Source organism: Pseudophryne corroboree, chromosome 5 (assembly GCF_028390025.1).
Source record: "Pseudophryne corroboree isolate aPseCor3 chromosome 5, aPseCor3.hap2, whole genome shotgun sequence".
Lineage (NCBI taxonomy): Eukaryota > Metazoa > Chordata > Amphibia > Anura > Myobatrachidae > Pseudophryne > Pseudophryne corroboree.
Genome location: NC_086448.1, coordinates 271491269 through 271507168, shown reverse-complemented (window position 1 = coordinate 271507168; position 15900 = coordinate 271491269). Strand labels below are relative to the sequence as shown.

The following is a 15900-nucleotide window of genomic DNA, read 5'->3' as shown; positions in this document are numbered from 1 at the left end:
CGCCCAGCACAGGGCTAGTCCGCCCCGCATATTAGTGCCGGCTTCCCCCACAGAAGTGCAAAGGCATCGCACAGCGGCAATGCATTTGCACTTCAGGAGTAGTTCCCGACCAGCGCAGCTTTAGCGTGCTGGCCGGGAGCTACTCATCGCTCCCCGACCCGCAGCGGCTGCGTGTGACGTCACGCAGCCGCCGCGGACCGTCCCCCCCCCCAACCCTCCGGCCATGCCTGCGCTGGCCGGACCGCTCCCCCTAAACGGCGGCTTAACGCCGCCGTCCAGCCCCCTCCCGCCCAGCGACCGCCTCTGCCTCAGAGGCAATCGCTAGGCAACGATGGCTGCCATGCGCCGGCGCACTGCTGTGCCGGCGCATGTGCAGTTCCGACCCGATCGCTGCGCTGCGAAAAACTGCAGCAAGTGATCGGGTCAGAATGACCCCAGTAGTGGAATAAAGCAATTACGTATAATTCACAACACATACTCAACACACGCTCTGGGGTAAATTTACTAAGGTGGGAGGTTTTTTTAGAACTGGTGATGTTGCCCATGGGAACCAATCAGATTCTGGGGTCTATTCATGAAGCAGTGAAAAGTGTGGAGAAGTGAGCCAGTGGAGAAGTTGCCCATGGCAACCAATCAGCATTGAAGTAACATTTAGAATTTGCATATTATTCAATTGTACGGAACAGCTGTTTGGTTGCCATGGGCAACTTCTCTACAGGTTCACTTCTCCACTCTTTTCACTGCTTCATGAAAAGACCCCTTTATCTATTATCTTCTGGAAGCAGCTAGATAAATGTTAATTAGTATCTGATTTGTTGAGCAACATCACCAGTTCTAAAAAAAAAAAAAAACCTCCCACCATACTAAATTTACCCCACAATGGCCCTCATTCCGAGTTTTTCGTTCGTTGCCGAGTTTCGCTATATTGCGATTAGTCGCTTACTGCGCATGCGCAAGGTTACCAGAGCGCATGCGCTTAGTTATTTTACACAAAAAAGTTAGGTATTTTACTCACGGCATAACAAGGATTTTTCATCGTTCTGGTGATCGGAGTGTGATTGACAGGAAGTGGGTGTTTCTGGGCGGAAACTGGCCGTTTTATGGGCGTGTGCGAAAAAATGCTGCCATTTCTGGGAAAAACGCGGGAGTGGCTGGAGAAACGGAGGAGTGTCTGGGCGAACGCTGGGTGTGTTCGTGACGTCAAACCAGGAACGAAACTGACTGAACTGATCGCAGTGGCAGAGTAAGTCCCGAGCTACTCAGAAACTGCAAAGAAATTTCTATTCGCAATTATGCTAATCTTTCGTTCGCAATTCTGCAAAGCTAAGATTCACTCCCAGTAGGCGGCGGCTTAGCGTGTGCAATGCTGCTAAAAGCAGCTAGCGAGCGAACAACTCGGAATGAGGGCCAGTGTTCATTTAGTCCAACCGCTTACATTTGTTTCTCAGTGTCGGAGCAACCACACAACATGCTCAGTGCAATATATTGATATTTCTTCATGAGTTTGTGAGAAAAATGTCTAGGTCAGTCTCTGGGGAAATTTTTAAGTAAAACACCAAAAATAACACCTACATACTAAATGGGGTAATATTAGGGGATTCTGTACTGGAAAAAGACTTAGGGGTTCACATAGATAACAAATTAAGCATCAGTACCCAAAGTAGAAGTGCAGCAAAGAAGGCTAATAAGATATTAGCATGCATAAAACGGGGAATTGATGCAAGGGACAAGAGTATTATACTCCCATTATATAAATCACTAGTGAGGCCACATCTTGAATACTGTGTGCAATTTTGGGCACCATATTACAAAAAGGATATCCTGGAGCTAGAAAAGGTTCAGAGGCGGGCGACCAAGCTAATCAAGGGCATGGAGACGCTGGAATACGAGGAAAGGCTTGCAAGGCTAGGAATGTTTACATTGGAAAAGAGGAGACTAAGAGGGGACATGATCAACATCTACAAATATATAAGGGGTCAATACACAGAGCTTGGGAGGGACCTGTTTTCTATAATATCAGCACAGAGGACACGTGGTCACTCGCTTAGATTAGAGGAGAGGAGTTTCCGCACATTGAGGCGAAAAGGTTTTTTCACAGTAAGGACAATACGTGTTTGGAATTCCCTGCCTGAGAGAGTAGTAATGGCGGACTCAACACGTTTAAGAATGGGTTAGATAAATTCCTATTGGATAAAGATATTCAGGGTTATGGTGCGTAGGCACGCATTATAGTTAATATAACTAGTCCTAACATAAAAATAACTAGTCCTATAATAAGACTGCATAGGAGACCACAAATAGGTTGAACTCGATGGACAATTGTCTTTTTTCAACCTTAGTTACTATGTTACTAATATAAATGGAAGTTACAAGTCACATGATAGGAACTGGTTCCTGCGTAATAGCAAAATGAACTTAAAGAAATGGGCATGCACTAAAAAGTAGCATCACAGCTGTGAATGTGATCCTTAATGCTGTCAACATGAAACTGTCAATAGCAACAAAGCCATATTTTCTTTAAATGTGTTACTGGATTCTGACATCTCCATACTTACAATGTTAAACTGATAAGGCTGATCACTTCTGACACTAGATCATAGGTCTTCAACCTGTGGCCCTCCAGCTGTTGTGGAACTAAACATCCCAGCATGCCCTGCCACAGTTTCGCTATTAAGGCATCTTAAAAGTGAGGCAGGGCATGCTGGGTTGTGTAGTTCCGCAGCAGCTGGAGTTCTGCAGGTTGAAGACCCATGCACTAGATCAGCGGTTCCCAACCTATTTTCTCTCCCATACCCTTTGATTAGGTTTTTCATTTATGAGTACCCCCTCATCTCATAAATCCCCCCCACCCATCCGTTCTCAGCAGAAAAATTTGTTAGGTATATATATTTATTTATTTATTTAAATTTTTTCTTCAGTTCCACAGAATTCACAATGCTGAGTGATTAAAATTCTTTCAATTACCTCTGAGTCCTGACTCTTGCCGCCCTGGTCCCTGCCTGTCCCCCACCAGCAAGAGAAAAACAACACGCGGTGGTGACAGAGACGCTGCGACCTATACAACATGCCCAGCCAGCCCCCAGGGTCATCTCTGCGCCAGCTGCGGGAGCGTAATTACATCACAGTCATGCTCCCAGAAGGCCGGGAAATGCAGGTTTAGCGCCACACTTTCAGGACTGTCCGGTGTCCTCCGTGGGGACGGGGACGCTGGAGACTTCCGCCATTACTGGCTTTGTATTTAAGTACCCCCGAGCAGTCTGCAGCGTACCCCCGGGCGTACGCGTACCACAGGTTGGGAACCGCTGCACTAGATTATAGCATCATATCACTCCTTTATCCGTTCTCAGCAGGGCCACAGAGAGTGGCCATAGGCCTGGGTACTGAGGAAATAAAAATAGTTTTCTACCACTGTGAAGTGGTGCCGGCAAAGGCATATCTAGAAAACTGCATTCTATATGGGAGCCCTGTGAGTCAATGGGCCTGGTTCAGAGGGGATCAGTACTAAATGCCGCCGGTCGAAATACCGACGCCGGAATCCCGACCACACAATCCCGACAGGGGTGGTGAGCGGAACGAAGCCCCTTGCGGGCTCGCTTCGCTCGCCACGCTGCGGGCACGGTGCCTCGCTACGCTCGGCACACTATTATATTCTCCCTCTATGGGTGTCGTGGACACCCACGGAGGGAGAATATGTCGGGATTGTGGCTGTCGGGATTCCGGCGTCGGTATTTCGACCGCCGGGATTCCGTCCGGCGGCATCCTGACCGCATCCCGTTCAGAGACGTACGCGGACCCGATTTTTTGTGCAGTTGGGCAATTATCATCTGTCCGCGCTTGCTTGTGCTGCAATGCTCTTATGATGTCGGTCGCAGAGAGGATTTATTTGCAAAGTTTTTGACAGCCAGGCACGGTTTTTAGGCAGTAGCAGGGAGTGGCGGCAGATACACAGGTGTGTTGCGACCATTTTGGGGGCATGTTTGAGGCTGCTACTGTGATTCCGTATGCAACAGCAATATTTCCAGCATTCTGCGGCTATGCTACGCAACTATAAGGCTACTCGTAACTTCGATTATCGACTGATCTGCGACAGAAGCTGCCTCTGTGTTTGCAACCGCTGGGATTTGCACAGCTTCCGGTGGGTGTCTCAATACAAATACAGGTTGCTGCAACATTTTTTGCACAGTCTTTTTTTTGCGTATAAACATTCACCTACAGTCTGATCCATTTTGGCCTCATCACTGCAGTATCAGTTGTCCTCACCATTACTGCTCAATTATCATCTTTATGTACCAGGCACAAATTACTTTCAGCTCAACTTGGGTACTTTATTTACTAAATAAATTATATAATATAACAAATTAGGACTCTTCCCATACTGTTCGAAATGTCTAAATTCCATGGGATATACACCTTTAGTCAACAGTCACTATATCTACAGTGAATATGCTGACGGTATATTACTGATACGGCTGTAATGTTACTTAAAGCATTTCCTGATTATTATTATTTATTTTCATTTGACAATAATATATTGTATTTTATTTGGAGATAAAAATAGTTATTGTAAGGAGCCGATTTACAGATATATATTTGGGACCAGGCTGAATAAGACACAATTATATGAATTAAAAGATCAAGGTTAACATTACTTACCTTCAGGCCAGGAGAGAGGGCCTGCTCATGGTGAATCTGGACATACGCAATTGCAATGATAACAGATACACTGACTAAGAGAAACACAACAGTAACAATGAGAGGGACTTTCACCTTTAAAGGCATCCCTGTATCTGTAATACAAACAAGACAATACAATTAGCCATGGCTGTTTGCACTATAAATAACAGAATATTTAGCTATCATAGGCGTGCGCAGCACATTTTATTAGGGGGTGCACCATCGGAGGGGTGTGTCTAGCACCGCCTTATGGGCGTGTCTAGCACCATCTATTGATGGTCAACGCATATAAAATATCCACCCTTGTACCAATCCTAATAAAGCAGATACATTGTCAGATGTTGTGGTGTGCACCAAACAAACACCCCTGATGGCACTCACTGCAATTACTCTGCTGCTCCTCAGCCTGGTCTGGCTCCCCCTCTCTTTCCCCTGCAAGCTGCAGCAGCTTACTTACAAGTCAGTCACTCACTGACACTGACAGTCACAGACTAGTACTGCTGCTGCTGGTAAAAACGAGTGACGTGTCAATGCTGCTACCGACCGCCTGCCAGTATTGAATTTGTCTTCCTAAGAGGAAAGCTGGCTGCATGCTGATCCTCATCAGTGGCTGGCATTGGCATAGCATAGAAGGAGAGAGGTGGGCATGTGGCGGGTGTGGCAAGAGGGTGTGCGAGCATGTTTTTGTACATGGAGTTTGAAAGCCGGTGGCAGTGGCACCCTTGATTAACCCAGGCGTCCGGTCAGTTATGCAATCCTGACAGGGTGCAGCGCAAAGGGGACAGTAATCAGCCTGCTCGGCAATCGCTGCATCAGGCATGGGAGATTGGGGTGCCAGACATTAGGGGGTGCCTGTGCGCACCAGGAACCCCCTCTGTGCACACCTATGTTAGCTATATACTGAAGTAAAATGGGAGGTACATACCTCCCAACATGACCCTCTCCAGGAGGGACAGAATGCTCTGCTCCTGGACTTCCCTCTTAATATATGATTGCCATCACATGTGCTGAAACACCTTTCTTATCCATTAACCTGTTCAACACAGGTGCCGGCAGTCATGAATTAAGAGAAAGTCATGAAGCAGAGCATTCTGTCCCTCCTGGAGTGAGTCATGTTGGGAGGTATGGAGGTATAAGCAAAAATAGAAAGCTAATAGCAATTTTACAATAGCCAATATATGTAAAAATTCCTGTAATGTATCAGTATAAACAGTGAGTTATTATGTCACCGCTTATAATCAGTGAGTTCTGATGTTATCATTTCAGTGTTCATTAGCAAAATGTGCACATAAGCAAAGACTCCACTTTGGATTTCTGTGACCTGTATAAAAGCACTTGGTCAGCTATTTGGTTTCAGAACTTGTTGAGGCTTCTGATATAAGTTCCTATAAGTTACAGTAAAATGTGCACTACACCTTATAGTAAAGCAAAATAATACTTTTCTATGATCATTATTATTTATATATCAAATGCAAACACACTCATAATGATAAGATATAAGATACTACACGGCTGCAGAAATTGCCTATCGGAATTCTAGAGACTAATAAGCGCAGTGTAAGAACTCTTGCAAGCAATGGAATCATTAGCCTCCAGGTGCTAGCTGTCATGGGGATGCAAGGGGCACAGATAAATCCATCTATACCTTCACCCTGATCACTGCAGCAGCACAGGCAACAGTTATAGATGGATCAATCAGTGCATTTTTGTTGTTTTTTGCAATATCATAATGTCACACTGCACCATACTACTGACAGAAAAGCTGCGGAGCGAAGAGGAGCAATGGTAGCAAGAAGAAGGTAAGAGAGTGTGGGCTGAAGGCAGAGGAATGTGGGAGCTGGAGCAACACATGGGGGCTGTCTGGGGGTAGAGAGACAGAAGGGAACTGTGGGGAGCTGGTGAGACAGTAGGGGGCTGACTGGGGCTGGAGACACAGAAGGGGGCTATCAAAACAGCAGGAGGCTGGCTGGATCTGGAGAGACAGAATGGGTCTGGCTGGAGCTGGAGAAATAGATGGGGGTTGGCTGGAGTTGGAGAGACAGAAGGGAGCTGGTTGTGGGTTAGAGAGATAGAGGCGGCTGGCTGAAGATGGGGATTAGGTGAGATAGAAATAGGTTGGATGGTGCTGGAGAGACAGAAGGGAGATGACTGGAGCTGGAGAGACAGAAGGGGGCTAGCTGGGGCTTGAGAGACAGAAGGGAACTGGCTGGAGCTGTGATGCTGGTGAGACAGACGATGGCAGGCTGGGGATGGAGAGACAGAAGGGGCCTGGCTGGAACTGGGGAGCTGGTGAGACAGAAAGGGGCTGGAGAGACAGAAGGGAACTGGCTGGACCTGGTTAGACAGAAGGAGGCTGGAGAGACAGAAGGGAACTGGCTAGAGCTGGTTAGACAGAAGGGGGCCGGAGAGACAGAAGGGAACTGGCTGGAGCTGATTAGACAGAAGGGGGTTGGCTGGGGATGGAGAAACAGAAGGGGGTTGGCTGGGGCTAGATAGTTGTTGAGACAGAAGGGGGCTGGCTGGAGGTGGGGAGACAGAAGGGAGTTGGTTGTGGGTTAGAGAGACAGAGGGGACTGGCTAAAGATGGGGATTAGGTAAGATAGAAGTGGGCTAACTGGGGTTTAAGAGACAGAAGGGGGCTGGATAGATATAAAGGGGTTGACTGGAACTGGGGAGCTGGGGAGACAGAAGGGGGCTGGCTGTAGATGATGACACAGATGATGGCAGGCTGGGGATGGAGAGACAGAAGGGGCCTGGCTGGAACTGGGGAGCTGGTGAGACAGAAGTGGGCTGGAGAGACAGAAGGGGCTGCAGCTGGTTAGATAGAAGGGGGCTGGCTGGGGATGAAGAGACATAAGGGGGCTGGCTGGGACTAGATAGTTGTTGAGACATAAAGGGGCTGGCTGGAGGTGGTGAGAAAGAAGGGTGCTTGCTGGGGCTGGAGAGAAAGAAAGAAAGAAAGAAAGAAAGAAAGAAAGAAAGAAAGAAAGAAAGAAAGAAAGAAAGAAAGAAAGAAAGAAAGAAAGAAAGAAAGAAAGAAAGAGAAAGAAAGAAAGAAAGGCTGACTGGAATTGGAGAGACAATGGGAGGCTGGCTGGGGCTGAATAGAAACAGTGGGGCTGGAGCTGCAGAAAAATGAGGGAAAGAGGCTGAAGATGCACAAGGGGAATACATAGTAACATAGTAATTGAGGTTGAATAGAGGCAAAATGCCCATCATGTTCAACCTGAATTCTGTATTAAGTTGAGTGTGTTATAATGTACCTGCTGAAGTAATGTTTTATGACTACTTAACAACTATAAATCATGTTACACCCGGATTATCAACGTCAATATTTTAAATGTTATAACCTTGGATATCATTTTCAATCAGAAATTTATCCAATCCTTTTTTTAAATACATTTACAGAGTCCGCCATTACCACCTTCCCTGGCAGGGAATTCCAAATCCTTATTGCCCTAACAGTGAAGAACCCTTTCCTCCGTTGCGTACGGAATTTTCTCTCCTCCAGCCTCAGCGAGTGCCTACGTTTCCTAAACAGAGTTCTTTTAATAAATAATTTCTCTGATAACTCTTTGTAATGTCCCTTTACATATTTGAAGATATTAATAATGTCTCCTTTTAGATGCACCTTTTCCAGTGTATGCATATTCAACCTAGTAAGCCTTTCCTCGTAATCCAGTCCCTCTAGCCCTTTAATCAATTTAGTAGCTCGCCTTTGAACCCTTTCGAGTTCACTGATATCTTTTTTATACAGTGGTGCCCAAAACTGAACACAATATTCCAGGTGCGGACGCACCAATGATTTGTACAGCGGCAGGATTACATCCTCGTCCCTTGTATCAATTCCCCGTTTTATGCACGCTAGCACCTTACTTGCCTTCTTTACTGCGCTTTGACATTGTATACGGTTATTAAGCCTATTATCAATGAGTACCCCCAAATCTTTTTCCAATACTGTTACCCCTAGACTTTCCCCGTTTAATATGTAGGATGCAAGTTTGTTTTTATTCCCTAAATGCATAACCTTGCATTTTTCTATATTGAACCTCATTCTCCATTTAGACGCCCAGATTTCAAATTTAGATAAGTCATTCTGTAGAGACTTCACATCTATTTCCGAATTAAATTACCCTACACAGTTAAGTATCATCTGCACAATGTGCTTTCTAGGCCTATTTCTAGGTCATTGATAAATATGTTGAACAGTAGTGGCCCGAGTACGGACCCTTGTGGTATTCCGCTGACTACTGGTGTCAAGCTTGAGGACTTCCCGTTGACCACTACTCACTGTACCCTGTTATCCAGCCAGTTACTTATCCATGTACAAACAGTTTTTCCTAGGCCAAGCTCCTTTAATTTGATGATCAGTCTTCTGTGAGGCACTGTATCGAAGGCTTTTGCAAAATCTAAGTAGACCACATCCACTGCTTTTCCCTGGTCAAGATTGTCATTCACTTCCTCATAGAAGCTAAGTAAGTTAGTTTGACATGATCTGTCCCTAATTAACCCATGCTGGTTCTTGCTAATAATCTTAGCAGTCTGCAGATACTCCTGTATGCTATCTCTTAGAATTCCTTCCAATATTTTCCCCACTATAGATGTCAAACTAACCAGTCTGTAGTTACCCAGATGATTTTTGGATCCCTTTTTAAATAATGGCACTACCTCAGCTATACGCCAATCCTTCGGTACCATGCCTGATCTAATTGAACTATTGGAAATCAAGTATAGGGGTCTTGCTAGTTGTGACCTAAGCTCCATAAGAACCCTTGGGTGAAGTCCATCAGGGCCAGGTGATTTATTAATCTTAATTTTGCTTAGTCTCTCCCGGACTAATTATTCACTTAAACAAGTATCTAACATGAATCATTACTGTCACTATCGTTATGCACTACTCCCACCGTCAGTTCTTCTCTGGTGAACACTGATGAAAAAAATTTATTCAGTATTTCCGCTTTTATTTCGTCATCATTTATCAATACTCCAAATTCATCTTTTATTGGACCTATGTTCTCCTTTTTTAACCTTTTACTGTTTATGTATTTAAAAAACTTTTTAGGATTGGTTTTACTCTATATAGTGATTTGCTTTTCGTTTTCAATTTTAGCTGCTCTTATTGCTTTTTTGCATCTTTTATTGCATTCCTTGTAGTAATGGAATGACTCCTCCTTTCCATTAGATTTAAATGCTTTGAAAGCACGCTTCTTTTAATCAATTTCTGCCTTGACCTTCTTGTTAAGCCACATCGGTTTGCGTTTGGTACTCCTGCGTTTACTGCCCATGGGAATAAATTTGTGAATATTGCTATCTAGCAACCCTTTTAAAGCATCCCACATTTCCGAAGTGTTCTTGTTATGAAACAAAACTTCTCACTCAATGTCGTTTAGTGCACATCTCAGCATACTGAAATTAGCCTTCCTAAAGTTAAATGTTTTGGTTGAACCTTTATAGTTATATTTCCTGAAACTGATGTTGAATGTGATCATATAGTGATCACTGTTACTCAAAGTCTCCTCAACTTAAGTGTTTGATATAATGTCCACATTATTAGTAATTACTAGATCCAGAGTAGTTTTACCCCTAGTTGGGTCCTCGACTAACTGAGACAAGTAGTGATCCTTTAACATATTTAAGAACCTGTTGCCCCTAGATTTAACACAATCGTTACTCCAATTTATAATCAGGATAATTAAAATCCCCAATCACTAGGATGTCCCCCAATCCTGCAGCCCTTTTGATTTGCTGCAAGAGTTGTACTTCCTCATGTATGCTAATATCCGGCTGTTTGTAGCACGTGCCTATGACTAGTTTTTTTGCATCAATACCCCCACTTGAGATATCAACCCACAGTGACTCCACATTATCGCCAGTCCCCTCATAAATAACCTCCTTTAAGCATGGTTTAAGACAGGGGTGGGGAACCTTTTTTCTACCAAGGGCCATTTGGATATTTATCAAATCCTTCGGGGGCCATACAAAAATTATCAACTTAAAAATTAGCCTGCCCCCAGTCAGTAGTTATGCCCCCCATATATATACCCCCAGTCAGTTGTTATGCCCCATTAAATATGCTCTATTAGATATGCCCCCTAGTAGCACCGCTTACACACACACACATTAAAAGAAAAAAAACCACAATACTCACCAGCCCCGCTCCTGCTTCCAGACCGTTGCCCTCCGCTTGGCCACCCACTCCTCAGAACTATGGGAGAGACGTTGTGACATCTCTCCCATAGCACCGCACAGCCGCAAACGTACACTGCCAGAGCCGGAAGCCGGAGCTCAGGAGTGAGCTCCTGCCTTCGGCTACTGCTGAGTGGAAGAAGCCGGGCGCCCGCTAGTAACAAAATCTCAGCGGGCGTCCGGCATCTCCACGGTTAGGTGAGCCTGGCCGGGCCGGATCAAGTGGCTCTGAGGGCCTTATACGGCCCGCGGGCCTGAGGTTCCCCACCCTGGTTTAAGAGATGGTTTAACATAAAGACATATACCTCCTCCTCTTTTGCTTGCCCTGAAAAGAGAATACCCTCCAAGTTTGCAACCCAATCATGAGAGTCATCCCACCATGTTTCCGCAATACCTATAATATCATACTTGGCCTTTGATGCTAACAATTCCAATTCCCCCATTTTACCTGCTAGGCTTCTTGCGTTTGCAAGCATACATTTTAGTTTAGTGTTTCCCTTGCCCGTTTGTTTTTTTTTAAAGGTATCCTATTATGGTTTACTAGTACCTCCCTAGAGTTACTCTTACTGACTGTCCTTCTCGCTCCCTCTCCACCCCCACCATACTTAATACTGCCCACCTTACTCTTCTCTTTGATCAACCTAAAGTTTCCGTCTAAACTCTCTGCCCCGCCATAAGTATTTTCCCTTATGCTACGTACATCATTTTCTATATAATGACACATAATTGTTGTTAGTTAATGTTTTGGCAATACCTTTGTTAATACCCTTTTTATAACCCATGTAAATACCCTTGCCCTTGCCGGCTGCTCTTTCCCTGCCCCCTTCTCCACCCCCATTTAGCTCACTACCACCATCCTTACTATTCTCACTGCATGACCCATAGTTTCCGGCTATACACTCCCCCCTCCTAGTTTAAAAGCTCCTCCAACCTACTAACCATCCTTCCCCCCCAGCACCGCAGCCCCCTCCTCATTCAGGTGCAATCCATCGCAACAAAAAAGATGGCGCCTGACTGAGAAGTCCGCCCACTGTTCCAGGAACACAAACCCCTCCTCCCTACACTAATCTCTAAGCCACACATTTACCTCCCTGATCTCCCTCTGCCTCCCTGGGCTAGCACTGGTAATATTTCAGAGAATATTACCTTAGATGTCCTTTCTTTTAGTTTCTGGCTTAAGTCCCTATAATATTTCAGGACATCCCACCTACCACTAACTTTGTCGTTGGTACCAATGTGCACCAAGACAGCCGGGTTGTTCCCAGCCCCTCCCAACAATCTACTATCTGCCTTCCTGATGATAGAGTCCCCTACCACGACCATCTGCCTGGGTGCCTCTCTAATTTTCATCCCTTCTGAGCCAGAGGGACCACTCCTCCGGTTGCTAGAGGGAATAGTCTCCTCTGGCTCCATAATTTCCTCGCTATCATCCACCGAATCATCGTCCAATCAGGCAAATTTGTTTGAGTTTGATAGTTCAGCGATGTTGTGCCTCCCCCCTTTTTCTTCCTTCTAACAGTGACTCAGCTGGCTACCTGATTATCCTCATCTACCGGTGTCCTCCCCTGCAACTCCGCCACTGTGCTCCACTAAACTTTGCTCGAGATTATGAATATCCCTCAGTCGCGTAACGATCTGCTCTAGATCAGTTACCTGGGCTTCCAGGGCAACCGTTTGCACACATCTCATGCATATGTATTCGCACTGGGTCGGCTGCTCCAGGAGCGCATATATCTTGCACGACACGCACTGAGTGAGATTCTCAATCACGACCCCTCCCATTTGTTTGAAAACTCTAACTCCCTATTACCTTCCGAAGAACAATGCAAAACAATACAATGAGGATGAAGAGAACTGTGGAGAAGTGGCTGGAGATTATACACACTATGAGGATTACTGACACATTACTTCCTCCTTTGCCCCCTCAGCTGTGCTACTGTGCATGCATTGGAGTTCCCCAATAGGGGGGGCACCACTGTCTAGTTCACCTCCAGGAGCCTGGTATGAACTTACTCCAATGAATAAGCCTACAGATGTGTCCTCCTTCATCCTTGCTGCAGTCACGTTAAACATCCTTTCTAGTTGCGCCTAGTTGTGAGCGTGTTTCCTAACGTTAGGCATCTTTTGAAAAAATTTCCACCGAAAATGAGTCGTATTCGCATTGCTCTGCTGATTAAAATGATATGCGACATGCCTATATTCTGTGTGCGACTCTGGCTGTATCTGCATACGAAATGCTACCTTACAGTGTTTTCCATGGGAAGCAGTCAGGATCCCGGCTGTCGGTATCCCGCCAATCAGAATACCCACGCTGGAATACTGACCCTATTCTGAATGCTGACATTGGAATCCAGATTGGCTACACCATCCCGCGCGCCAGGATGCCGACAGCCATAATCCCGCACGGCAGGTAAATTGCAGGAGTTTAGGTTTAGGCTGCAGGGGGATGGTTAGAGTTAGGCTGGTTTCTGGGGGATTAGGGTTAGGCTGCGGGGAGGGGGATTAGGGTTAGGCAACCCCCTCAGAGGGTTACGGTTAAGCTGCGAGGGGGGAGGGTTAGGTTTAGGCAGTGGGGATAGGTGGTTAGGTTTAGGCACCTACGGGGATTGGTTATGCATTAGGCACCAAGGGGGGATGTTAGGGTTAGGTGGGGTTGGGGAGAACCCCCCTTACTCACCCCTGTCAGCTTCGTTACAATCAGGCGTCGGTATTTTGAGCGCCAGGATTCCATACGTCGGTAACTCATACAGCTCCCATTTTCCACATAGAAATTTATTCAGCAGAGTCTGCTCTAAATCACATAGCGGTGCAAATAAGACACATTTTCAGCAAAAATAGCCGCTTGACGTTAGTAGAGTTGCCCGGGAACTGTTGGCTCACTCACGCCAGGCATCTTGCGGTGCATGACGTATTGAAACTAGATGCAGTGTGTGTGCTAACTATATAAATATATAACTATATAAGTGCATACTTACCTACTTTTACTGTCTCCTCTCTGGGAGAAGCCCGGAGAAGAGACACTATTTGCCACTTTGGGGGGGCGGGGCCGCTTACACATCATTAGGCTCCACCCCTACCATGGGACAAATGCTATGATTCATGGGTCTGCGGATAGGGTGTGTGGCTTAATGATGCGAATCATGTCATTAAGCCTTGCCTCCTCCTTACGGTGCCTACGACGGCGTGGTTTTCTCTGTAATCTGTCAGATTCACTAGGAAGAGGGTGGGATGCGAGAGGGATACCTACTCTTCTGGGAGTGCGGAGGACTACCCGAAAAATCTGGATTCCCCAGCAACTTCCGGGAGGCTAGGCACGTATGTATAAATGCATAACAAATTATGACACAAAGTCTAAAAAGTGGTGATTTGTAAAATACTGTAACTTTTTCTTGTTAGTAAGACATCGCTGCAGTCTAAATCACATCGGGAATTTAAACTACATTTACAGTAAATAAATATTTTATTATATAAAAGCACTGATTTAGAAGATATTAGTAAGTTGTTTTTTTTCTAAATATTAATTGAATCAGTTGGAATAATGGAGATATGTACTTGATAAAACTGTGTACACACGGTGAGATCCTTGCTATGCCCGATTTTCACTTGCGATTTCCCTTGAACTCCCCAGAGCCCAGATAGCACAGATTTTGACTAACTTTTCTTGAGATATGGACTATGTGTGCTTACAATTTTGGCTTATGTGAGATTTTGGCTTATGTGAGATGTCCTTGACATGTGAGATGAACTAGATAGATAGTACACCGATCTAGCAAGGATTGACTTGCCTGCACAGTCTATCTTTTCTTGCGATGCTGACCTGGCGGGACCGCGCATCGGGATCGAATCGGAATCACAAGGTGACTTTCACCTTGCGATCTGCACTAACTTTTCTTGAGATTTTGACTATATAGTCAAAATCGAAAGAAAATCTCTCATCGTGTGTACACACCCTAAAGCATGTCTATGTGCTGTATACTGACATTTTGCCCTAATTATTTCCAGCATGGTTTTCATATGTTACAATCTGAAACGATGCGTGAAAAAAACATATAAGTGCTTGAATGGACAAGCCCAAGAAGTGACTTCTATGAAAGGTTGCTACAACATGTTCACACTGAGCTGATGATAATTAATGGTAATAGTATAATCTGATAACTGCAGAGTTTACAGTAATGTCACGATAGATTTTTCAGCTACGTTTTTTTTATCTATGAAACTCTTTCATGTTGAAATAAATGTGTTGTGTCTAAACAGTGGGCCTATTTCAGTAAGGATCACTATTGGGATCCCCAGCGCAGTTTCCTGATGGTCGAGAAACTTTGCATGTGCAGGACCCACGCTGCGCATGACAGGCAGAGGCGGTCGAGGGGAGGGACAGGGGTGGGGGAGGCCAGTATTGTAGGAAATGAGGGTAACAGATTTCCGGGAGTGGCGCGGCTAAGGACTACATCACGAGATGCAGTCATCTTGGCCTCGCAAGCCACCCTGAGATAGCAAGCCACAGAAAATCGGCAGCGAGATCTTGACAGCCAGAATCCTGATGGATCCCGTCGGTAGGTACTGGGGTTCTGCTGTGTGTGTGTGTGGGGGGGGGGCGGGGGGGGGGGTTCGTTGGTGACAGTTAGGGATGGGTGGGTTAGGGTTAAATACTTAGTCAGAATGGCACTGTCGACATTCTGATGGTCAGGATAGTGAGTGACAGGATTTCAATACCAACCCAAATTATTTTGTGTAGGTTACATGACACCACTTTAGCTCTGTATTTTGGTTTTGCCTTTTATGATCCACAAACTAATAACAAATTTGATATAAACAAAAAACATTCTATAAAGTGTGATTATTTTTGTCAATTATACATTTCTAAGGTGCATACACATGGTGACATATTGACTTATGTGCAATTTTGACTATGCGATATTGACTGTGTGCTTGCGATTTTGGATATGTGCGATTTTGGTTATGGCCGATTTTGACCATACTTTGTACAATATAGTAAAAATTGACTTACCTGCACAGTCTATCTAACCTTGCGATAACAAC

General features: G+C 45.2%; 1 protein-coding gene across 2 annotated transcripts in view; it reads right to left on the bottom strand.

The window, feature by feature from the left end:
• The window catches only part of ENTPD3 (ectonucleoside triphosphate diphosphohydrolase 3), a 160436-nt gene that overhangs the window by 90141 nt on the left and 54395 nt on the right, over positions 1-15900 (bottom strand). For both annotated transcript variants that reach the window (XM_063922331.1, XM_063922330.1), the window contains exon 2: positions 4654-4787. In XM_063922331.1, the coding sequence (XP_063778401.1) occupies positions 4654-4779 (126 nt within the window). In that variant the 5' untranslated portion in view covers positions 4780-4787. The remainder of the gene's footprint in view (positions 1-4653; positions 4788-15900) is intronic.